This window comes from Physeter macrocephalus, chromosome 9 (genome assembly GCF_002837175.3).
Source record: "Physeter macrocephalus isolate SW-GA chromosome 9, ASM283717v5, whole genome shotgun sequence".
Lineage (NCBI taxonomy): Eukaryota > Metazoa > Chordata > Mammalia > Artiodactyla > Physeteridae > Physeter > Physeter macrocephalus.
In genome coordinates this window covers 36,341,394-36,365,570 of record NC_041222.1, presented here as the reverse complement: position 1 = coordinate 36,365,570, position 24,177 = coordinate 36,341,394, and the positions used below count along the sequence as shown (strand labels likewise).

General features: G+C 41.0%; 1 protein-coding gene across 4 annotated transcripts in view; it reads left to right on the top strand.

Moving 5' to 3' along the window:
* Nucleotides 1-24,177, top strand: part of PCSK5 (proprotein convertase subtilisin/kexin type 5) — a 470,026-nt gene that overhangs the window by 41,014 nt on the left and 404,835 nt on the right. For all 4 annotated transcript variants that reach the window (XM_007130098.4, XM_055087125.1, XM_007130100.4 and 1 more), the window contains exon 2: nt 2,554-2,658. In XM_007130098.4, the coding sequence (XP_007130160.1) occupies nt 2,554-2,658 (105 nt within the window). The remainder of the gene's footprint in view (nt 1-2,553; nt 2,659-24,177) is intronic.

Genomic DNA, 24,177 nt, shown 5'->3' with positions numbered 1-24,177 from the left:
AGCCTGCGCGTCCAGAGCCTGTGCTCCGCAACGGGAGAGGCCACAACAGTGAGAGGCCCACATACTGCCAAAAAAAAAAAAAGAAAAAGAGGAATCCTGCCAAGAGACAGAGGTGAAGGATTAATTAGAGGACAGGAGGTGAGGGAAGGTAGGATTTAAATATAAATTTAGATGGGAAATTCATAACCTTCTGCCACTTACTATGTGGTGGACAGTGACTTGACTAGGCAGTGTACCTGCTATTACATTCAATCTTTATAACCACACTAACCCATAAACACTATTATCCCCCATTAGACTCTGATACCCAGTCTCTGTCCACTGTACCTCCTGTGTCCTTATTTCACAGTTGAGGAAACCAAGGCCCAAAGAGGTTAAGTGATGTATTCAAAATCCCAGAGCAAGTTAAGTCAGGACAAGGGTTCCACTTTCCAGCTCCATGTACACTGCATTAGGCCAGCATTCTGGTGTGTACCATTGAAGCCACAAAGGATCTGAATATTTCTTCAGGGTGTATTTCATCCACAGTTTGAGTTTAATAGTTGAGTTGAATTCAGTCATTTCCTATAGTCGAAGAGGTTCCATAATAGTTGAGTGGACATGATCTTAAACATACTGGCACTTTTCACGTTGATAAAAAGTTCTTCCTCAGAGATTCTCTGTTCCTTTCCACAAAAACTCCTGTATTTACTCAAGGAGCATTCTTGACAGAAACTGCATGAGGTGAAAGCTCTAAGCTTCTTGGGATTTTAAGATTTCTGATAGAGGATTATGCAGCCCCTCCTGAATTCTACCCCTACTCCTCTGGAATTTTAAAGTTGGCCTGTAAAACCCTCCTTGAAACACCCTTGGAGACTGGGACTGGCCCCTGTGCCCTCTTCCTCATTGTTTTCTACTGCTTCAGAGTCCAGAATCATTGAGATTAGAGGTTTCAGCTAGGATTTCCTCATTTCCTACTTGTTTTCAGAGTCTAGGATCTCTTCTGTGTACATCTGGGCAGTTCCACTTGAATCAGAAATGGGAGACTTCAGACATTCAAATTTAATGAAGATAAGAAACATTCAATTAGAGCATGAAGTCCCAGTGAGGAGATGACTCTTAAATGGCACAGAAATTTGGTTGATCATCCTTATTGGAAGGGCGGGACGATGATTGAAAATGTGATGAAAAGATGGGAATAAAAAGTAAGCCTTGGGGTCTGGGAGGATCCCACGTGCCGCGGAGCTGCTGGGCCCGTGAGCCATGGCCGCTGGGCCTGCGCTCCGGAGCCTGTGCTCCGCAACGGGAGAGGCCGCAGCAGAGGGAGGCCCGCATACCACAAAAAAAAAAAAAAAAAAAAGTAAGCCTTTTATCTGAAAAAATTAAGGTGGGGCAATGACTTTTTTTTCTTTCTTTCTTTTTATTAATTAAGAAGGCCTAACTTTTGAATTGTCCTAATTGGAAAACATCCTGATGGTGGTCATTCTTTTAGGGTAGAGCAATGGTGTTCTGGAGGAATAGCCCTAAATATATTTGCCCAAAGCGAGTAAAGTGTCAGTGGTAAAGAATGGAATTTGAGAGCTGTAGTGATCTGAGAAATGAACTGGCTTGAAGTCCAATTTTCTAGATAATGAAACTGAGACATAGTAAGTATATGCGATTTAGCTAAGAAGACACTTCTGGTGACCGTCAGCCAAAACTCGAACCAAGCTTTCCTGCCTTAACTCATTGTATGGCTTAATTTCCATTATGTGATCCACATTTTACAATCTGCTGAAGGAATATGATTGTTTGGAATTGTGTTCGTTTGTTTTCTTAGAATGGACAGGGATTTATTTTTACAGCTATCCTAAACAGACCTGTTTTTAACTAAAGAACGGGGCACATAAATGAGAAAACTAATTTGTTAGAGAAACGGTTAAGATATAGTCGATTGAACTATTTTCACACAGGAAGCTTAGCTGATAGGTAGGACGTGTGATCTTTGTTTTGTTTTAGAAATTGCCATTCATTCCACTTTTAGTTTTGCAACACATGAATAAGAGCTATGTATTTATACTGTCTACTGAAGTCAGGAAACAAACTAAATAGTGTTTTCTTTGTGGATGATCAATTGCTTAGGACTTGTTTCAAATTAATGATATAAATAATCTAACAAGGTCTTTCATTGTACATTTCTCGGAGCAAACAAAATGCGATGGTTTTTATAACCAGATAGCTATTTGATTTTTTTTTCTCTTTCATACATTTGGATATAGATTGATATAGAATTACTTAAAATGCTGCATCTAAATTAAACATTAAAAGAGAGATATGGAGAGCCCAAGCTGCCTCATTATAATCTTTAGTTCCATGGTCACTGCCTCAAGGACACTCCATTTCATATCACATGTCCTTCTTTTGAAAAGTGATCACCAAGGTTCAAGTAACATTTAAGCATGGCCAGCAACTGCATAATTTATGGACCTTTTTTCTTTTTTTTGCTTTTGTGTTCTTATTTTAATGAAAAACCAGGAAAACAGAAGACTTTTCATACGTTAACTCTCTTATATTCTTTCCCTCCTGCCTTTGCAGATCGGGGCCCTGAAGGATTACTACCACTTCTATCACAGCAGGACGATTAAAAGGTCAGTTCTCTCAAGCAGAGGAACGCACAGTTTCATTTCAATGGAACCAAAGGTAAGAAGCACCAGTTGGGTGGGGACCAAGAGGCAGAGCTTCTGCATTTTTCATTGGTAACATCACACTAGGAACTGGTGACCAGCATGAAAGCTTAAATTTCAAGAGCTGTCATACTATCCTTTGGTCCAATATCTTTGATTCCTCCTGAGACCAAAAATAGGCAATGGCTTGATTTTTTATCGAAGTACCCTTATCAATCCAGTTGTAGAACAGCCCAGGGGTATCAGAAGTAGGAATTGTCATGGAGAAATGAGAAGGAGTGTATGTGGGGACAGATAGGGATGGATTCAGAAGTATTGAAGTCTTAAGAAGACCATACCATATACCTATTTGCATACAGATCTGAGGTTCTATCTGAGCTCTGTAGAGGAGTCTCTTCCAGAACCCTTAGGTCAGGCCTCAGGTCACCACGAATCCTTGTAGTTTCAATGGGCATTAATAGAGCCATGCCACTGGTGGCCCAGGGACTAGACCATGGCCTAGACCATGTCTGAGACAGGAGGGATTCTGAGCACAGAAGGGACAGAAGCTGGCTGTGCTCCTCTTGGAAGCTCAACAGGGATCTTTCTTACACGTTGTGTTGACCCCCAGTCCTTTTGGGTTGTACAGAAAGCATACTTCTAGGAGAACCTAGCAGGGGATATGTCATGTCTGGATTCTCCCAATCCATTTTGGAGAGGCAGGACAGCTTTGAAATGGGAGATAGGAAGCTGGAGGGTGTTAGGGACAAACAGGCTAATAACTGGCAACTAAAACGCTGAGGATGAGATAACCCTCTGTCCTTATTAAGTTGGAGGAAGGGATTGACTCTGACAGAGAACTGCTTGGCCTCCCCGATGTGACGAGTAAAGAGGGAGAGAGGGCAGCAGTACCAGCCTGCCCTGGTTCCTCTGTGGATTCACTGTTATTTACTGATCAGGAAGGGTTGTCTTTTCCTCATTATGGTTTGGGTTGATCATATGAGCTCATTTTCAAATAAATTGGTCAACAGGTCTCTACCAGTGAGCATGGCAATCTCACCTAGAGATTCCTCGAAAATGATATTCCTTATTAAAGCAAAAAGGTCCCTATTTGAATTAATATGCAAATCAGGTTGGCCATTTGGAGTCCTGTCCTCAGTTATGTGCCACAGTTCTCCTTGTTTAATTTTTGTCTGGAATATTATCACACAGTGTTCATGATTGTGAAATTGTATCTTGGTGGTTAGAAAAAGCACATTTGTTGTAGGGCCCAATTTTCTGTGGATTATAGGAACATACCCTGATACTTAACACTCCGGCAGCTTGTGGATTATATATATATTTTCCCTTTATCTCTATTCAGAATTAAATATTACTGGAAAAGTAAGATGTTATTTACAAAGAAGTTGCAAAAACGTTATGAGGAATTCCTATATTCACTTCCCAGATTCCCCAAATGTTAACGTTTACATTTTACATCTCGTCAAACTTACTTGGTCATTTTCTCTCTCTTCTCTCTATACACATGCACGCACATGCACACATAGCTATGTATATAAGTTTCTTTTTGAAAATTTGGGTGCGAATTGCAGACATGATGCCCCTTTAACTCTAAATACTTCACTGTGTATTTACCAAAACCAAGGACGTTCTGTCTTATAACTGGGAGTACAATGGTTAACATTTTGGTAAAATCTGGATGTTAGCATTGATTCAATATTACAATCTAATCTACAGATTTTATTCAGATATTGCCAGTTGTCTCTTTTCTGGGCCAGGATCACATCAGTTGTCATATTTCCCAAATCCCCTTGGTATACTCTGTCATACTTATATTTTCTTCCCTCCCCTCCCCTCCCCTCCCCTCCCTTCCCCTCCCCTTCCCCTTCCCCTTTCCCTTCCCCTTTCCTTTCCTTTTCTTTTCTTTCATGATCTAGAATTTTTTTGCAGAGTACTGGCCACTTATTTTGCAGAATCTCTCAAGTTGTGTTTGTCTGTTTCTTCATGATTAGCTGCAGGTTTGACGAGAACACCAGAGAAGTGCTATGTCCTTCCCAGTGTATCAGATCGGGAGGCACATGACATTGACGTGTTTCATTGCTGATGATGTTAACTTTGGTCACTTGATGAAACCTGGTGTCTGCCAGGTTTCTGTATTTTAAAATATGATTTTCCCCCACCTAATTAATAAGCGTTTTGTGGGGAAAGACTTTGAGACTACGTAAATTTCTACAGGCTGACTTTTTATTTTTCACTCCCAGCAGATCTCATGGGGAGTATAAAGTATCCACACAACTTGCTTTCTTAGGCAGGTCTCCTTTTCTTTAATCTTGGGTGTGTGTGTGTGGTGGGTGATTTGTGTGCCAGAGTGGAGGCACATTTGTGATTAGGGGGACAGGACCATCTGAAATGGCTTGGTGGAAAACATTGGTGGTGCATGAAGTTATTTTTGTTCGTCATCTTCTCCAGAAGGGGAAAACACACATGGGTAAATTGCAGGGAATACACACACTCAACAGATCCTGGCTTTTACTTGCTGGAGTAAATTGCATGGCTCCTTCTTCCCCCTGCTATTGTTTTTACTTAGAGAGTTCTAAAGAAGGAAATGCAAAAGTAGCAACATTGTAAGAATAACCCTCCTGGTGCTAAGAAAATGCTGTGGTCAGTTGGGGCACATGAGCCCGGAGAACAAGAATAGACTGGATTCCCATATGTTAACAGTATGTTATGATTAGCTTTTAAATGACAGGGATCCGCAGACTTCTAAGACAGCATCACTACACAGTAATAACACAGTTTGGCAAAAAGTGTTGGTACAATATTACAGCAGTTAGAAGGGTGAGTCTTACAATGTTCTTGACTCACCAACTTCTCTCCAAGAGACCTAGGTTAAATTTGAGAAACAGCAGTCTTGAATTAACATTTTCAGAAGCCTCTCATTAATCTGCTTAGAAATCTTTGCCAGCCCTGTGGCATTTTGGTCAAAGAGGGCAGTATCTACAGGAGCTCTTTGGAATAAAAGTTCTTTACAGCTCTTTAACTGCCCATGCAGACATGGGCAGGGGTGGAGGAGATACTTTTCTTTCATTCTTCTTACCCAGAACAGAAAAATGAGAATCCTACATTTTCCATTAGAGTAGGCTTTCAAAAATAAAGAACATAAACTGTCCTTCAGTTAGCCCCTATGTCCTATTCAGTCCTATTCATGTGTAGTTTGATATACGAGCCCAACTTCTACCCTTGCCCATGAGGTTTTATCTTGAAGATTCTGGCCTTTTAATCTCATATCTTTTCCAGTCGTTTTTTTTGCCTTCAAATATATTTAAAGATCAATTTTTATCTAAATCTAGGATAGAATTACCTTCTGCTCTGGGCTCAGGGATGAGCAACTCTCCTGCCATGTTTTTTCCTGAAGTTCAACTTATCAACCCGCCTCATCGCATGGATGTGTATGGCTGTGTATCTCAAATACGGAAAAACTATTGATATAGTATTATTTATTGCAGAATCATAGGCTCCTTAGAATTAGACTTCTCTCCTTCCTATCCAATGCTAACATACCCTCTGTCATACTCCTAAAAGTATTATTTTCAGATCTGTTAAACATGCCCAACGACAGAGAGCTCAGTACTGGACAAGGCAAACATTTCTATAATTAAAGACATTTAACATGTTGAGCTAAAATTTGCTTGTCTGTAACTTCTATCCATTGATTGGATCTACTTCTACCTTCCAGACTTACACATAACAGCTCTTTAAATATTTGGAGCCCCTCTCTTAGTCTCCTGCAGCAGCAATTGTCCCTCTGTCAGTGTGGCCTACAATTAAGTTCAAGGCTTTAGCTCGCAGAGAGATTGCTCATTTGTTACATTTATATGTAAGCCATTTCCTCTAAAGAGAATTTTAGAGCAGAGCATGCAAGCACTGTACAGTGACAGCTAAAGGGCTGTAAGAAAAGGACAGGAAGGCGGAAATGAAGTAATTGGAGGTAATTAGCAAGATCAGATGGAATCAAACCTGTGAAACAAGAAAGGGAAGTTCAAGTTCTTGACTAATCCCTGTTGGTACCTATTGTGTCCAGAATTTGATTTCCAGGCAATTGGAGTTTCTCTTTTTGCCTCAAGCGTGAAGACGATGTGATGGAGTAAAGTAAGCGTGCAGGAGTACTTCATAATGGTCATGTTCTCGAAAAGCTGTACAAGTCTACTTCTTATCAGTCAAACCTCATTTCCCCATGGATTCACTTTATAATTTCAGAATCAATTTATCTTCACTGAGGGTTGATATGTCATTTTTCTGTGGAGACAACCAGCACATTAGTTAACTCTTTTTTTTTTTTTTTTTTTTTTTTTTTAAACTCTGAGACAAACCATTTATAAGTTGTTTGCATACACCTGATCTGCCAGGGGATCTTTGGAGGTAAAGAAACCTTCTTCAGTTAGAAATAGATGCTCAGGAGTGTCTGAGCTCCATCTTGCCTGGCTCCCATGCATGAATCACAGCCATGCCTTTTCACTGACAAGATTCCTGGTGTCCTGGTGCAGCTTCAAAATTCATTCCACCCCGAGTGCGAGTGCTTCCTGTTCTGGCCGCTGCTCCACTTTCTGTCACCCCACCTGCCCTCATTCCAGCTCCCTTGGACTGTTTTCTCTGGCAGTTCAATTTTCTGCTCTTTGGTTTTAACTGTGATAATAACTTCATGGTTTGACTTTCTTCTGTGAAGTGCAGTTTTATAACAACATTCCTGGCTTGTGCTCGGCGGCCACGTGCACAGATCCTGGGTGTGTTGAGGTGGAACGAGAGGGGCTGTGTTCTCTGGGGCAGGAACCCGAGGCTGTGTGTTCTTAGCCTGTGTCATAACCGTGATTGTTGCACATTTGCTTCTCAGCATCTCACCAGTGAATGAAAGCAGTTACCATATAGCTTGAGAATGCCCTGAATTCTTCTGGAAGCAGCATGGGCTTGGGTGTGATGATGAGTGGAGAGGACGTTGATGCGATGGTCAAGGGGCATGTTGGGGGGCTGTCTTGTTCCGGGTGACCTTCTTTAACTACCTTTCACCACTTATGAAGTGCAACCGCTATGGCAGATTCCTGTCTTTGCCTTTTGATAGCATTCCTGTGCCTTTGAAATCCCCACTAGAACGTGTAGACTCCTGGGAGAAGTGTTTCAGTCCTAAGTTTGCAACCTGTGATACAGGTATAATGGCAGGATGGCTAAGAGTGTGGGAGAGACGGAAGGAATATGTGGGTGCAGATGCCACCGAGTTCGCCTTCCCTTCTTTTCTGTCTTGTTTTCAGGTCTCCCAGATGTCTGGATGATCAGAAACCTGAGAGTCAGATTGTACACTGCTGGGTTATCTGATGGGAAAGTTTGGGTCATAACCCAAATTTTTTTAGCTACTTAGGAGAAGTGGCCAAATCTTTATTAGAGAGCACTTCGCAGCATTTCATTTTGAAAGGTTATAAACGCACATGCCCACAGTGGAGTGCAGATAAGAATGAGTAAGATGGGCCAGACAGAAATCCCTGGGCATAGGATAGATTGTGGAGCCCTTGCTGTGTGTAAGGGAGCAGCCGCAGCCCTGCGGCATCGTGTTTGCAAGCTGGCTCGTGGTTGCCAGTTGAGAAGAGCCGGCAAGTCTGCACTTTTACAGGACGTTTCCCAATTTTAAATGTTGGCCAGTGATTCAGAAGTTCAAACATATTCGTGTGGGCCAAGGAAAATGCATCCAAGGGGCATCCCAGTTTGTGACCCCTGAGATGGGCTGCATCGGGAAAAAGCGAGGGAGGCGTGAAAAGTGGGTGTTAGCACCTTCATAACTTGGCCTCCGTCTTGCCCTCACCTGAACACTGGTTTCAGTCTGTCAGTCATCCTGTGAGAAGAGCCGGCAAGTCTGCACTTTTACAGGACGTTTCCCAATTTTAAATGTTGGCCAATGATTCAGAAGTTCAAACATATTCGTGTGGGCCAAGGAAAATGCATCCGAGGGGCATCCCAGTTTGTGACCCCTGAGATGGGCTGCATCGGGAAAAAGCGAGGGAGGCGTGAAAAGTGGGTGTTAGCACCTTCATAACTTGGCCTCGATCTTGCCCTCACCTGAACACTGGTTTCAGTCTGTCAGTCATGCTGTGCTGAGTGGCTCTCGTATGATTTTTCTCTGTGTCTTAGTCTCCAAACTGAAATGCAAAGATCTTTTAGGTATAAATAATTGGCTCAGAGCACTCACGTTCTGAAGCAGAGGCTGCTGCCGGTGAGGAGACGGGGGGTTGGGGGGAGCTCATTCTAGCTCCTCTTGTGCTTTTACCCAGTTTTCCACCGAAAACAGTCTCAACAGGAAATGAAGCCTGGAGCAAATAGGATAAGTCAAAGAAAAGAACAAAAAAAAGAAGCAAATAAAGTGATGACCATGTAAAAATAGGAAGAGGAATTAGATAGGGCGGGGGAAGGGTAGATTATGGATTTTGCCACGTTAACCACGTGAAGGAAAGGTACAAATGTAAAATCTTTATTATTTTCTTAGTTTATGTAGTATTTCTAAGGTGTCAGATTCTAAAGCAGCCAGTGCTAGATCTAGAAAATGTAGGGTAATGACAACATTCTGAATTTCTAGTTAGGTCTGGTCTTAGTTCAGGTTGCCTATGACAGAATATCATAGACTAGGTGGCTTATAAACAACAGAAATTTATTTCTTCTAGTCCTAGAGGCTGGGAAGTCCAAGATCAAGGTGCTGGCAGATTCGGTGTCTGGTGAGAGCCCACTTCGTGGTTCATAGACAGTCGTCTTCTCACTGTAATCCCACCTGGCGGAAGAGGCAAGGGAGCTCTCTGGGGTCTCTTTTATAATGGCACTAATCCCATTTATAGGTGACCATTAGGTCACTCCACCCTTGTGACCTAATCACCTCTCAAAGGCCCCACCGGTAAATGCCACCACGTTGAGTATTAGGTTTCAACATGTGAATTGTGCGGGAACACAAACATTCAGTCTGTAACAGGTCTTAAGAAGGGAACTTTAGAGCCACAGGTTCTGTTGAACTCTTGGCCAAGTTAGGTTATAATAAGTAAGTAATCCTAGGGAAGAAGCGAAAACAGCAAAAACAAACAAAAGCCAGCAACAACAACAAAACCCAAAGCCATTTTAATTGTTTGGCTTTGAAGAGAAATCATACTGATTGACGTATTTACTTTAATGAATGCAAGAGTAAATAAGAGATCCAATTAAAACATCACCATTGAAAAGGCGTGATTTGTTAAAAAGTGTTTGTGAATTTTGTTTCTGTGCTCAGTTCTACCGAATGTCAGTCATTTCTTACAACATAAAAAGAGGCAATATGGTACAACAGAAAGAACCTTTGGGTCTTTGTTCATGCTCAGATCTCTGTGGGGTGAGCACTTAACTCCTCCGTCCATCGATTTTCTCTCCTCATTTGAAGAGGAGAGAAAATCCTCATTTCTCTCCTCATCATTGTTCATGCACATACTCAGGGAAGTACATGGTACAATACGGTATAATGATTTGTACATAAGAAAGGATGAAAAGCATAGGTTAAATTCTTATAACAAAATAGTAAGTTCACCATTAAAATGATGTTATAAGTCTATACATACCAATAAGGAAAGATCTCCAAAATAATATGTAAAGTAACAAAAAGCAGTATAAAAAGAACATATAAGATGTGTTGCTATTTCTGTTTTACATTTAAAAACAAACAAACAAAAAGACCTGTGTGTATTTTTGTGTAGTTATCTGCAGCGTAGGTTTGGAAGGAAACACAAACACATAAAAATAACTCTTAATAGTTACCTTTCCACATTGTATGACTTTTAAAAAACTGTTTATACTGAAACTGCTTTTGTTGATATCAACAATGATATTTGATATTTCAAATCTGGTGAGTTCATCTCTGTTCTCATCTGACTCTATCTTTCACTTAATATAGTGGTTGATCATTTGCTCCTTCTTGAGAAATGACCCTTTCAGTTTCTTGAGACCACATCTCCCAGTTTTCTCCTTGCCTCTCCTGCACCTTCTGTCTCTGTGGATGGTACTCCTCCACCTCACCTATAAATTTTGGAGAGCCCAGGGCTCCCCTTTATGCTGGTGTCCTTGCTTCTAATTTATGTCTTCTTCTCTCACCTACCTGACATCTCCAATTAGATGTCTAGTAAGCATCTAAGCCATAGTATGACATATACGATGCTTTTAATTTCTATCCATCACCATGGTGCTCAAACCTTTTCCTTCCCAGTAAACGGTACCATAATTTATCTAGTTGCCCAAGCCAAAAATAAAGCAATCTATTCTTGATTCTCCCCCTTTTCCTCATTTCCCCTCATGGAACCATTAAGAGATCCTGCTGGCTCCCCTGCTAAAATTTATCTTTAAGCTGTGAACCTGTGGGCTTTCCTCTCCTGCACTGCCACCAGCCTGGTTAATCCCACCATTGTCTTTGACTTGGACTACAGCAATTGCCTCTACTTCCACTCTTGTTCTTCTGTAGTCATTCTCCACAGAGAGTAAGCTTCTTAAGACATACAAAGATCAAGTCTTTCAAAGACGTTCCATGGACTTCGGAATAAAATCCAATTTTTTCTTAATGATCTTTAAGGACCATCATGATCTGGCCCCTTCTTACCTCCCTGAGCTAGGCTTTGAAATGGTTCCTTTTTGCTTATCACTCTCAGCCACATTGACCTCTTTCTATAAACTCTTTCCCTTTTCCTGGAATGTATTTCCTTTGGTCTTTGCATGATGGATATCTTCTCACCCTTCACCATATCAAAGCAAATGTCACCTCCTTTGAAGGACCTTCGACAGTCATCCTTGCTAAAGTACACCCTTAATCTCATCTATCCAGCTTCTGTCTAGCTTTAACATGTTAATTTCCTCTTTGATAATGTATCTGAATCCAAAACCATATTGTTTCTTTATTTGATTGTTATTGGATTTTCCCTTCCAGGATAAAACTCAGTAGGGGCAGGGGCCCCATCTTATTAACTGTGGTATTCCCTCAATCTGGAATAAGATCTAGTACATAAAGACCATCAATAGAAGAATAAATGAATGAATAAATATTTAAAATTAATTTGTACAGGAAAATAAATGATAGAGGAAGTAATAAATCGAGGGGCTGAATTTCTCTTAATTGCCTTAGAACTCAAATCATTTTATGATGACATACACAGTACTATCTCATTTTAGTGCAGACGTGGGAGCAGCCAGTTGGAGAAACTGTTTCATAAAATAAAAGAGGTATTGGGTGGACTTGGGATATTTGGATTCTGGTCTTAGCTTTGCTACTAGCTCAACCTGCTATTAGCAGGTCACTCCTCACTGGGCTTATTTCACTTATAAAATCATGGAGCAGGTGAGCTATTTTCTGACATTCATTCCGATCCATTAATTACCATCTTGAACCAGTGTCACTTGTGATTTTACTGTTGGTCCACATTGCCCATCAGATGTGCCCTTTTCATATTCCCTGTTCTAATGTCTTTCCAAACTTCCTCCTTCTCCCTTTCTCCCCAGTACTTAGAATATTTCTTAGCACTTCAGCTCTTCCCCTGGACTCTGTTCTATCTGAAAGAGTGAATTTTGCAATTAGTCTTGAGAATAACCTGGTTAGTCTTGAGACAGATATAGACTTTACCTATTTGGCAATGCACATGATAAATGAGGAACAAGTAACATTGCTTCTTTGTTTTCAGAGTACATGTCTCTCACTGATACAAGAATATGATAATGAGAATGGTAATTATTATTACTGATGCTCATGAATTCCAGAAGGCAGTTCTGAACAGCAAAACATACTTAATACAAGTTCCTCTAAGGAATTTAATACTTTATGTGGTTTTTGGAGAAATGGAATATCTTCTAAAATGACAACAACACTAGAACAAATTTTTAAAAGCTTACCATGGAAATTAGAAATTAGAAATATATTGGGAGGGTGGTGGGTAGGAAGTAGGAAATAGAAGAAGCCAAGGATCAAGGGTGGAGACAATTCATGAAAATTGTTGGTGGAATATAGATTCTTCTTTAATCCACCGGCCAAGCTAAGCAAGTGTTTTCAGGTTTGAGTTTTCAAGCTTAGGCTGTGATTCCCCTCCGACCCACATCCCCACCGAAAAAAAGGGCAAAAGGTGAGCAGAGCAAGCAGGTGAGGAACAGGACTGTGTCTTAGGGCAAATTTGCTAGGCCCCAGCTCAAGGTCGGCCTTTGCTCTAGACAGAATGTTCCAATAATGTCCCTCAAGATATGGACAAGCTTTTCAGACTTACTCTTTGCACCAGCAGGAAGCCCTTTTCAAATTCATTTATGCACGGAGAGAAAATGACAAAGATGGAGACTACTTGGAGGATTGGGAAAGAAATGGGGTCATTCCTCAATACCGGGAAACCTGAAGTCTCCCAGGAATGAGGTAGTGTGAGAGGGCTCTCTGGAGTTCAACCATTCATTCATTTGCTTTCTCCAGGGATAACTTTGAGAGCTAATTGTGTACAAGATACTGGTAGACCCCAGAGCTTTTTCCCAGTGGAACTTACCACCTAGTAAGCCTAAAGTGCAGGCCTGAAGCCAGAAAACCCAGTTCTCAGCATCAGTTTCTATCCCCAAATGCAATTCTGACATCACATCACTGGAAAGCTGAGACTTTTGAAGGCATCAATTAATACAGTTTTAATAGCTTTTCACTAACACATCTCAAGTTTTTATTTCTATTTAGGGCTGCCAGATAAAAGAATATATTTTTAGTAAGAGCTTGTCCCAAATATTGTACGGGCCATACTTTTATTAAAATAATTTGTTTTTCACCTGAAATGCAAATTTAACTGAGTATCCTGTGTTGTTATTTGGTATGTCTGACAACCCTAAATTATACGGAAATCATTTTAAGATTACAGTTAGGAAAAACACACTGATACCGAGACATTAGTACATGTAAATGCTGTAAGGCATAGCTGAGGGTAAAGACTAACCAAAACCCCAGTCTCCCATGACCACAGTAAATCAGGAGATTTCCCATGTTCCCTATGTCATGAAGTGTTTCTAGAAAACATTATCACTCTATAAGAACCTGCTTGGAGTAACCACTATTTATTTTACCATACATGTATGATGGGACATTAAGATTGGTTCTTCGGCTTATAGTGATATCTGTAACCCAGCCAGTAAAGTCCCCCAGGCCCCACCATGATGATTACTTCTTTGTTGTTTGGTAGAAAGACAATCTCTTTCAGCCCCTAGTAAAACATTTCATAAACTGTTCTTCTTGATTCCAAGAGACAAAGCCAATTTTCTCTGAGGCTGAGCTCTGTATACCTGACCCTTAAACCTCTGTAACAGAGGGTGTGTGTGGGTGTGTGTGTGTGTCTGTCTGTGTGTCTGTGTGTGTGTGTGTGTGTCTGTGTGTGTCTGTGTGGGCTGAGCTCTGTATACCTGACCCTTAAACCTCTGTAACAGAGGGTGTGTGTGTGTGTGTGTGTGTGTGTGTCTGTGGTGGGGTAGAGGTCGCTGTAGCTAACCTGAGACCTGCCACAACAAGGGCATTGAAATGAAAGCATCTATTTATCAGCCTTCTGATCAGCTCTCAGCTTTCAGATTGTATGATTATAGGAAAAGCAACACAGTGTGCAGATTTGTAGATTTTGGAGATTTTAAAGCAGTGTCATTGTAAGAGTGCCCCATCACAGGAGAAAGTTCCAACTCCATAGACATAAATTCTAACCAGCAGTTGTTATTAACTGATAGGAACAGGGTCAGAAGTCCAGCCTGGCACAGAACCTGAGACTGCTGAATTACCCCGAGAGGGCAAAGACTCCCGTGTGGCCCTAAATGAAGATAACACGATGAATCACTAGTATAGAGAGCTGGCCTTTTCCAATTCCATGATTCTCCAACTCCAACCTTGGGAGCATTGGAATAACATCATTGGGAATAAAATTTAGAGCATCTCCCCCTTTTGCACCAGTTCCAGCATCCTGTGTATGAGTTAATACAATGGTAGGGAATTAGGAAGCCATTCTGTAAGGGTCAGTTTTCTCTTATCATCAGTGGTAAATAAAGCCTATGTTCAGCCTTGTGTGTCTAATTCAAGTTTATAGTTGAGCAAACCCTGTGAAGTGACAGGCACAGCTCTCTGTGTTTGTGGCATAATTTACAATTTGAATCTGATATGTTACATGACTAGGATACGATAGTCATGGGAAAAATGATGCCTCACAGCTTTGTAAGAGTTAATGGGATATGTTTTTATTAAATCCTTTAAAATGCTCATTGTGTTATGGATATATTTTAATTCATTAGAATTGTTTTTTTCCCATTTCATTATGATTTTCAACATACAGCAAAATTAAAAAATTTAAAGTGACCACCACTATACTTACTGTCTAGAATCCATCATTAACATTTACATACTTTCTTTATCACATATTTATATACCCATCCATCTTTATTCATCTATTAGTCCATTTAATTTACATATCTGTGCATCTGTCTATCATTATGCATCCATTTATACATCTAATTTTTGATGTATTTCAAAATAAGCTGCAGACATCAGTCCATTCCCCTCCAGATGCTTCGGCATGCGTGTCATTAATATTTTTCTGTTTTTTTAATGTAAAATTTACATACAATGAAACTCACAAATGTTAAATGTATAGTCTTTGAGATTTGACAAATGCATACACATGTGTAACCTAAACCCCTTTCAAGATATAGATTGTTTCCATCACCCCCTGAGCCCCTTCCCAGTCACTTGTCTCCCCACCCAGAGACAATCACGGTTTAATTTTTTCCTAACATAAATTAATTTTGAAGCGTTGATTTTTAAAAATTAAGGTCTAATTTATAGAGTAGAATTTGTCCTTTACAGTGTACAGTTCTGTTAGTTTTGATAAATGTAGACAGTTATGTAACCACCACCACAATCAAGATATATAGATCAGTTCCATCACCACCAGCAATTCTCCTGGGTCCTTTATAGTCATCCCCTTCCTCCACACCTAGCTTCTGGCAACCACTGATCTGTTTTCTGTCCCTATAGTTTTGCCTTTTCTAGAATGTCATATAAATGGTATAATATAGTATGTAGCCTTTTTGAGTCTGGATTCTTTCACCTAGTATAATGCATTTGAGATTTCATGCATGAGGTTGAGTGTATCAGTGGTTTGTTCCTTTTTATTGCTGAGTAGTATTCTATTGTGTGGATAGACCACAGTTTATCCATTCAGTGGTTGAAGAACATTTGGATCATATCAGGTTTTGGCAATTATGAGTAAAGCTGCTATACACTGAACGGAATATGTTTTTAAGTCTACTGTGAGGTGGATTTGCCTGACCCAGGTTTTGGTGTTTATTTGTAAATTCCCAGTCCACTATCAGACACAGGACAAATGTGCAATCAGTAGTTGCTAGAAGTGTGAATTATACGATTTGGTAGAGAATTGTTTAGTTATTTCACTCCTATGAAATTTGCAGCAGAAATCCAAGTTGTCAGTATGCATTATGTGACATTTTGCATTTTGACTTTGGGAACCTGAAAAAATATCATTAACTGTTTGAATTTCATAGTTTAAAATGTCTCATGGGTGATTTTTTCCAAGTGGGTTTGGAGCATTTTTATGTCCTCGGCAGAACAAATATTTTGATTTTCTAGTCTCATTTCATAAGCCAGTATGTATAATCCACCCTGATGCTCTGAGCACCAAGGGGGAAGATTTGATGGTGAAGAAGCAAGAAAAGTGAGACTGGGAAAAAAGGATATGGGCGAGGGGAGGGCTCCACGTAGCAGTAACAACCACCAATAAATATTTCATTGGGTTGCTATGTGGCAGCGGTTACACCAGGTCAAGTCGCCTAACAGTAAGTCGGCTTGATGCAGAGTTTAGTGAGCTGAGAGACTGATGAGGCGATAAATTTCACCGTAGGATTGTGCTTTTGTTTTGGTCAGAGATCCAGTGCCAAATGTGAGAAGTTTCTGCCAGGTACCTACTGGGATGAAACCTGCTTGTCTCTTCTTGCTTCCTGCATTTTCTGTGAAAGCAGAAACAATTTGGTCATTTTATTTACGTGTGTGTGTGTGTGTGTGTGTGTGTGTGCATGTATAATATAGTTGGAGATAGCAAACCAAAGTACTTGCTTTTTTCATTTACTCAGTATTCCATAGAAATGTATTGAGCAGCTGTCAAATCCCCACACTTATGAAACTTTAAGTCAGAATAATCAGACCTTGGTAAAAGAAAAAAGATTGCTATGCAGTTTTGTCATTATTATAAGAATTAACGGTAGAGGTGAAATTTGACTTATTTGCCTCAATAAAGTCTTATGGGGATGATAATCGTCCCTCCCTTCTCTGAGCTAAGAATCAAGAAGGAAACAGTCTTATAGAAAGCTTTGGATTTAGCACTGCACCAAAAGGTGCTAAATGGATAAACTTCAAATAGGAATAAAAGGACATGAGGCCATCTAAATAGGTTAATAATTGGTAATTATGTGGCTAAACAGTATGCGGAAACAGAGAAAACCAAGTGATTTTGCAACATACTTGGAATTTTGTTTCTAGAAACAGGAATATTTTTCCCCCCATGTAGAGTTTGTAGATGATTTCTGAGAATGTCATCAGGGATTCATTTCTTTATAGGTACATTATTGTTCAGATTAGGTTAATCAGTCGCTTTAACACTCAAGGAACATCAATAATCTGTCTTTGTGTTTGTAGACCTGGATGCTGCTTATGAATTTACAAGCATACAAGTTGGTTAACGAACCTCCCGGGAGGGAGGGGAAGCACATCCTTGACTAGCTCTCTCCCCCACTTCTGTTCAAGGAAGCTGATGTAGCACCGGGAAAACACTGTGGTACTTTTTCCTTATTATAACGATAGCTCTGTTACAAAGTTATTGAGTTACAGTGCCTTGGCTTCTTTCAAGATCAAATTTACTCATAATTGCAGCTGTTACAATGGCAATTTGTTACACTTAAAATGCTTGGGTCTCTGGAATGTCACTATTAAGGAGAGTGAAGAGGGAATTTGGCTGCCAGGATCAAATGGATTTAGACCTGAGGAAAACCAAAGGGAAATAAATACACGCATACCCCATGGAAGCCTCCAACCACCAAAGCCAGCCGACAGACCGGGGGAGCATGGCCTGAAAAGCTCCCCTGCTCTTTCACTCTAGGGCTTTCTCAACAGGAGACCGGGTCTATGCAGCACTTGCCAAGGAGAAAGGAAAATTATCAGAAAGCATGCTAATCCTTACTAGTGGTTGCCTACAGGTCTCTGAAATGCTGAACTATGAAACATCTTTCTTTTCTTGAATACACATCTTTCTCAAAAAATGTTTTGGAAATGTTTTCAGTTTGACACTAAATATTGACTGCATCCTAATGAAAACCTCCATTTTGTGGTTCACAGTCATTCAAAATGGATAATTTGAAAGAAAAGCTAGTATTTATCAAGCCTCTACTATATGTGGAAGCCCTGTGCCATGCAATTCATGAACGCTGTCATTTAATGCTTTTGACAAACTTTAGAAGAAGGTGCATTTCTTTCCAGGAGAAAGACTCAGAGAGGTTAGGTGGTTTTGTCAAAGCATATACTGTTTTCACTCCACCACGCTTACTCCTGCTTCTGACAAAGATATAAAGCAGGAGGGTAAAAAGTAGCAATTAAGAAAGATTAACATTACTTAGGCAGGGACTCCAAGGCAGGCGGAAAGATCAGCTTTCCCTTCTCCCGATTCTTCAAATCCCCTCTCACCAACACGTGTACTTTAAAGTCATTTTCAGTGATTTAAGTAATTTTAAATAGCTTAAAACACTTAGTTTGAAACGGTAGCCTCCAATTAATTCAATTATTACATACTTAATTGGAGCCAGGATACTATTGTTACGTCTAAATATAAGAAAAATGTCTTCATCAAGTACTGATTGCCCGATTATTATGTGTCAGACCCTGTTGTAGGTGCTTTATATATACTAACTCAGTGTTTTGCAACCTTTTTTCTCATGATTGTCCTCCTAAGGAGAAAAATTAAATTAAAATTAACTTTATTAATTTGAATTTGAATTTAATTTAATTTCTCCATAACAAGAAACATTGAACGGTAAGGAATATGTCTTTGTCAGGCAGGGTTGTGCTTGGGAGCACCACCACCATTCGAACGTCTAAGATCACTCTCCAGTGATATCATTCTTGGTGAGAATACATTTGATGCTCTTGACAACCCTAAGAGTGAGGTCCTGTGATTAGTCTACCAGTTTTACAGATGAGAAGACAAAGACCCTGAGAGGCTTCATAACTTGCTCAAGAAGCTAGTTTCCAGGCTGTACCGTCTTAACCACTGTACTCTGTTGCCTCTGTTTAGTCATTGATACCAGTGGATGCCTTTCTGCAAATACATTTTATGCCTCAAACAGTAATCTTCGTTAGCAACATGGCCAGAGGCTGTCCAAGTCTGTCGTGTTTGTTACCCCCTGGTTAACATACATTTGAATTCTGGCCTTGGCCTACTTTGTAGTTCTCAGCGTGAGCCCTTTACTCTGTCCCCTGTCTCAACCCTTTACTCTTTTATCTTCTTTAATCCTTTTGATAACCTATGGGGTGAGTAGGTGTTATTAACCTCATTTTACAGAGAAGTCAGGGAGGAGCCGGGAGATTAGGAAACCTGCCCAGGGCCACAGGGCTGGTAAACTACTGACCTAGGCAAGCAGTCCAGACGGGTTACATTCCAAAAGCCCGTGCATATCTTGGGTCCCTTCCCAGGTAATCTCCCATGGCAGCATAAACTCTGGGTGGGCTTCCAACATCTCATCACACATTTGAAAATCTATTAATATCATTTAAATGTTTCTTTGAAATAATTCTAGATTCATGGACAAAACAGAGTGAGTTAAATGTATCTTCTTTCAAACTTAAGAGATTAATAGAAAGATTTGTACATAATTTAAGGTACAACCTAGACAGAAATATTGGAGTGATAGCTGGAAGGCACTGCTGCCTGAAGATCAATTAGAAAGGAAGATAAAATATCTTGGAACTTGGGCAGGATTATAAAATGGATGCAGTTTTTCCTTGGTGGCTTGCCTCTCACTGAAGTCTTCTCTGTCTCCTGTATCTTTACATCTTTTTGTTCTCAGCATCCTCAATATTCTCTTCCTCAACAATTCTGAGACTGACTCTCAAAGCCTTAATTCACAACAAGTTACAAAAGATCAATTATAGCTTAAAGTATTATTCCTCCCCAGAGGATTTGTAATTTGGCAGAAATTGAAGCTTAGGGGATAAATGTTAAGGGTGACAATTTCGACTCAGGGTGGGGAAATTCATAGGAGGGCTTTACTGAGCTCCTGGCATCCTCCCAGATGGCTGTTGTCTACAGACTCACCCATAGGCCTGTTTCTCAGGTTCTAAATCAAATTGAATGTTGGTTTCATGGGATTTCCTATATACCCACCTTTTCCAAGATGTGAACTCCGTGCCCAGCTTCTCCTGGTTATTGTGTCTTGTTAGGAAACCAAATCTTGACTTAGTCCTGGCAGAAGGCTATGGGCCCAATGATGAGTGAGATGGCTCCTGCTCTCGGCCCCTCCCGGTGGCCATGTGGGTGGTCTCGCGTGCCTTAGTTTCTCCATCTGTTTTAGTGGAAAGGATCATAACATTCTTGGAGATCCCAGAACGGAATGTGCTGTGTAAACACTAGGCAGTGTTGTTACAATAAATAGCAAATTAGTGACTCTAGTTTAAATTTCCTACACTTGATGACTTGTGGGTGTACCAAAGAATCAGAAATTGTCACTAGGAAAAAAAATCTTCCTCCTATTCTCTGACAAAAACAGAATTTTAGGATTTTGGCTACCATCTGCTGAAAAGTGCAGTTCTGCCTCTCCCCGTGGAAGGCTGGAACGGGGGCTGCAGTAGAGTCTGGCATCCTCCTAATTAGCTGGGTTGTTGAGTTCTGTCTCAAGGGTTCTAACCTGTGTCGCGAGCTTTTTAGTTTTCTAATTTTTACAAATCTTGTTTTTTTTTTTAATTTAAAATATTCTATTGAAATACATTGCCATATTAAGATTGACATTTCTGTTAAGCAAGAGGAGATGAGAATATCTCTATTGTAATAGTCTAGCTTGTTATGGAGACAAGCATGTACATATACAGAGTGATGGCTTGTTGGTTGTTGAGTGCCTTGACTGTCTCTTTTAGGTGATTCTGTTTTGAGAGATTCTGTTTCCATTTCACGTCCCCCCAAGGATCCAGAAGTAGGCAAACAGATCCTCTTCTCTCACCTGACAGTGATAGTTTATGAAACAGAGAAAAGAATATCGACTTCGTGCCCTGAATCCCAGATCTTAGATTTGTCCCGTGCAGTATGCCATCGTTCATTAGGAATAATAATATCTGCCTTGTCTATCTAACTGGGTTGCTTCGAAGCCCCGATGACATTTGAAACTGCTTTGTAAACTCGAAAAGATTCTGTAAAAGTAACACATTAGTGATAGTAAGTGTAAGGTCGAAATTGGGGTAAACCTAGTTAACTTTCTATGTTGCCTGGGTGAGAACAGGCCCCTGCATCGGGCCCAGAATAAACTCAGCCTTTGACCCAGTTCGGGCTCGACTGTGGTCAGGACTTGACCTCTCTGTGCTCCTGTCCCAGTTAGAATAGAGTGGAGTTCAGGAGTGGAGAATGAAGCCAAGTTTATTAGGACATTCTACTCTGTGTATTTCACAGTGGTTTGCCCAGCCTGACTGTAAACAGCAGCTGGAAGACATTTTTCTTTCTGAGTCCCCATGTGTATCCATGGAGCTTGGAGTTCAGAGGAAAGGCTTGAGCTTTAGAGGCTAAAAATACTATGTTCAGGAAGCAGGCCACTACCTCTGTAAGATTCATGAACTTGAGACACTCTGGGACTCAGTTTATTCTGTGTGGCAGGGTTGTTTTAGAGATTAATTGAGATAATGCACATGGAATTTTCTTTCCATGGAAGACTCTGGGCCCTTGATTTGGAGTCAGAAAAACCATTTCTGTTTTTATCTTTCATTGACAGTGAACATTTGGGCAAATGATTTTAGCTCTATGAACAAAATTTTCCTTCTGTATAAAATGAAAATGATAGTAAGAACTCATAACGATATAAAGGTTACAGAGGTTGATTTATGCAAAAGACATGTTGTAAACTTGAAAGCAGTATATTCATTCATTTATTCATTCAATCAACACTACACATCTACTCTGAATTCTTGCCCACGGGGAGTTAGCAATCTAGAGGCAGACAGACAGAGAAGGTGACAATTACAGCACAGTAGGGTTAGGCCTCGGGTGGAAGTGTGCCCACAACATGGAGGGAACATTGAGAAAAAAAGTGTAATTATTTGAGGAATCTGGAATATCTTCCCAGAGGAGGGGAGACCCTTAAACCAGCCATTATGGAATAGAAGTTGGCCTGTGGGCAAGAAAATTGATGTGGCACAAGGAGGTTCTAAAAAGACTGGCGAGACTTTCAGGCGTGTGACAGGGAATGAAGGTACCTTCATTTTGGCTGGAGCTTAGGGGTGTGTGTGTGGGGGGGGCAAGTAGGCAGGTAAGGTGGGGAGGTACAGAGGAAGAGTCTGATAAGGAGGTACCCTAGGAACTAGGTCTTGATGCACTGCTTATTCCATACCCAAGCATGTAGGCTTCAGCTTGCACGTGTTAGGGTGTCATATCCTACATGTGAAACTACAGAATACCATGTTCTTATTAAATGATGATGGCTACTGAGCTACCATGAGCTGCACGTGCAGTCTGATACTCCTCACCACTCCCCCTCCAAGATTAGAGAAGGATTTGCACTAATCCAGTGAGCTTCTTCCCTAAGCAGTCCGCCACATTCCAGACTCTGGGGCTCTGGCATAAGCAGAGATATTTGCCAGGTGAAGCTTAAGAACCCTTCTGAGAGTCAGCTCACATTTGTCTCATCTGCAGCAATAAACATTCAAGTTGAAAGAGCATTTATTGGACAATGCCGTGTGCAGGGCACAGCACTGTGCTAAGTGCAAGGGAGAAATAAGGATGAGTAATGACAGTAGCTGCCTGTTGTCGAGCCCTCAGTGTGGGTCTGGCATGGTTGTATGTGCCCTACTTGTGTTAACTCATTTAAATACTCCAAAGCCCTCTGAGATGGGTGTTGTAATCCCTATTCTTCCTAGCTCAGAACAAGCAGTTTTGTGTACACACCTAGTTTGTAGAGGAGCTGGGCTTTCAGAGTCGGGTGCCCAGGACCAGAGTCCATGCTCCAACGCCTACTCGTGGCATATGATGGAGACAGATGTGTACATGACTAAATGAAAAGAAGGTGGAGACTTGAGAGTGAAGGAGATTGTAGGAAATAACATAAACAAGAGTTAGGGGCCTTCTTCAACTGTAAAATAAAAATAAAAGGTTTATTACAGGATAAAATAAAACAAAAAATAAAAATAAAAGGGACAAATCTTTCTTTTGCTTACATTTCTTAAATCCTAAGTCAGAAGAATTAATCAGGGCAATTGTCAGATTCTAACAGGCTCACGAATTGAAGGGGAAATGAAAGAGTGGGGAGAAATAAGATTAGTTGCAAACAACCGGAGTTAAGGGAAACTCAAGAGGCTAGACTTTGGGAGGAGTGAGAAGTCTGAGAAAGCTTTATGGGCAGCTAATCTTTGAAAGGAAGTGGGGGTGAGGGAAGCAAAGCCATAGAGAGAAACTGTCAGAGAAAAAACTAATTTTAATATTCAGGGAAAACGGAGGGCATTTGATCTTGGGGAAAAGGCATGATTAAGGAAAGAGCAAAAGGAAATTTAAAACACCGAAGATTCAACTCCCGGCTTGGGGTCTCTTCCCTCTGCCTTCACGGAACTGCCCCGGAGCCCAAGGGGAGGGCGGCCTCACTGAGGCTGCTGGCTCTGGAAGGACCCCGGCAGCCGAAGCCGCGACAGTCGTGGGGACGGCGGGCCGGAAGTCGCCAGGATGCCACCTGCTAAAGAAGAAGATGTGTCACCCATACCTGCCACTGGAATTTCTCCCCAGGCAGAGCCGTGTGGATTAAAGGCTCTTGGTGCTCCAGCCAGGCGTCAGGGCTGTGCCTCTGAGGTGGGAAAACCAACTTCAGGACGCTGGTCCACAAGAGACCTCCCAGCTCCACGTAATATCAAACGGCAAAAATCTCCCAGAGATCTCCATCTCAACACCAAGACCCAGCTTCACTCAATGACCAGCAAGCTACAGTGCTGGACACCCTATGCCAAACAACTAGCAAGACAGGGACACAACCCCACCCATTAACAGAGAGGCTGCCTAAAATCATAATAAGGCTACAGACACCCCAAAACACACCACCAGACGTGGACCTGCCCACCAGAAAGACAAGATCCAGCCTCATCCACCAGAACACAGGCACTAGTCCCCTCAACCAGGAAACCTACTCAACCCACTGAACCAACCTTAGCCACTGGGGACAGACACCAAAACAACGGGAACTACGAACCTGCAGCCTGTGAAAAGGAGACCCCAAACACAGTAAGATAAGCAAAATGAAAAGA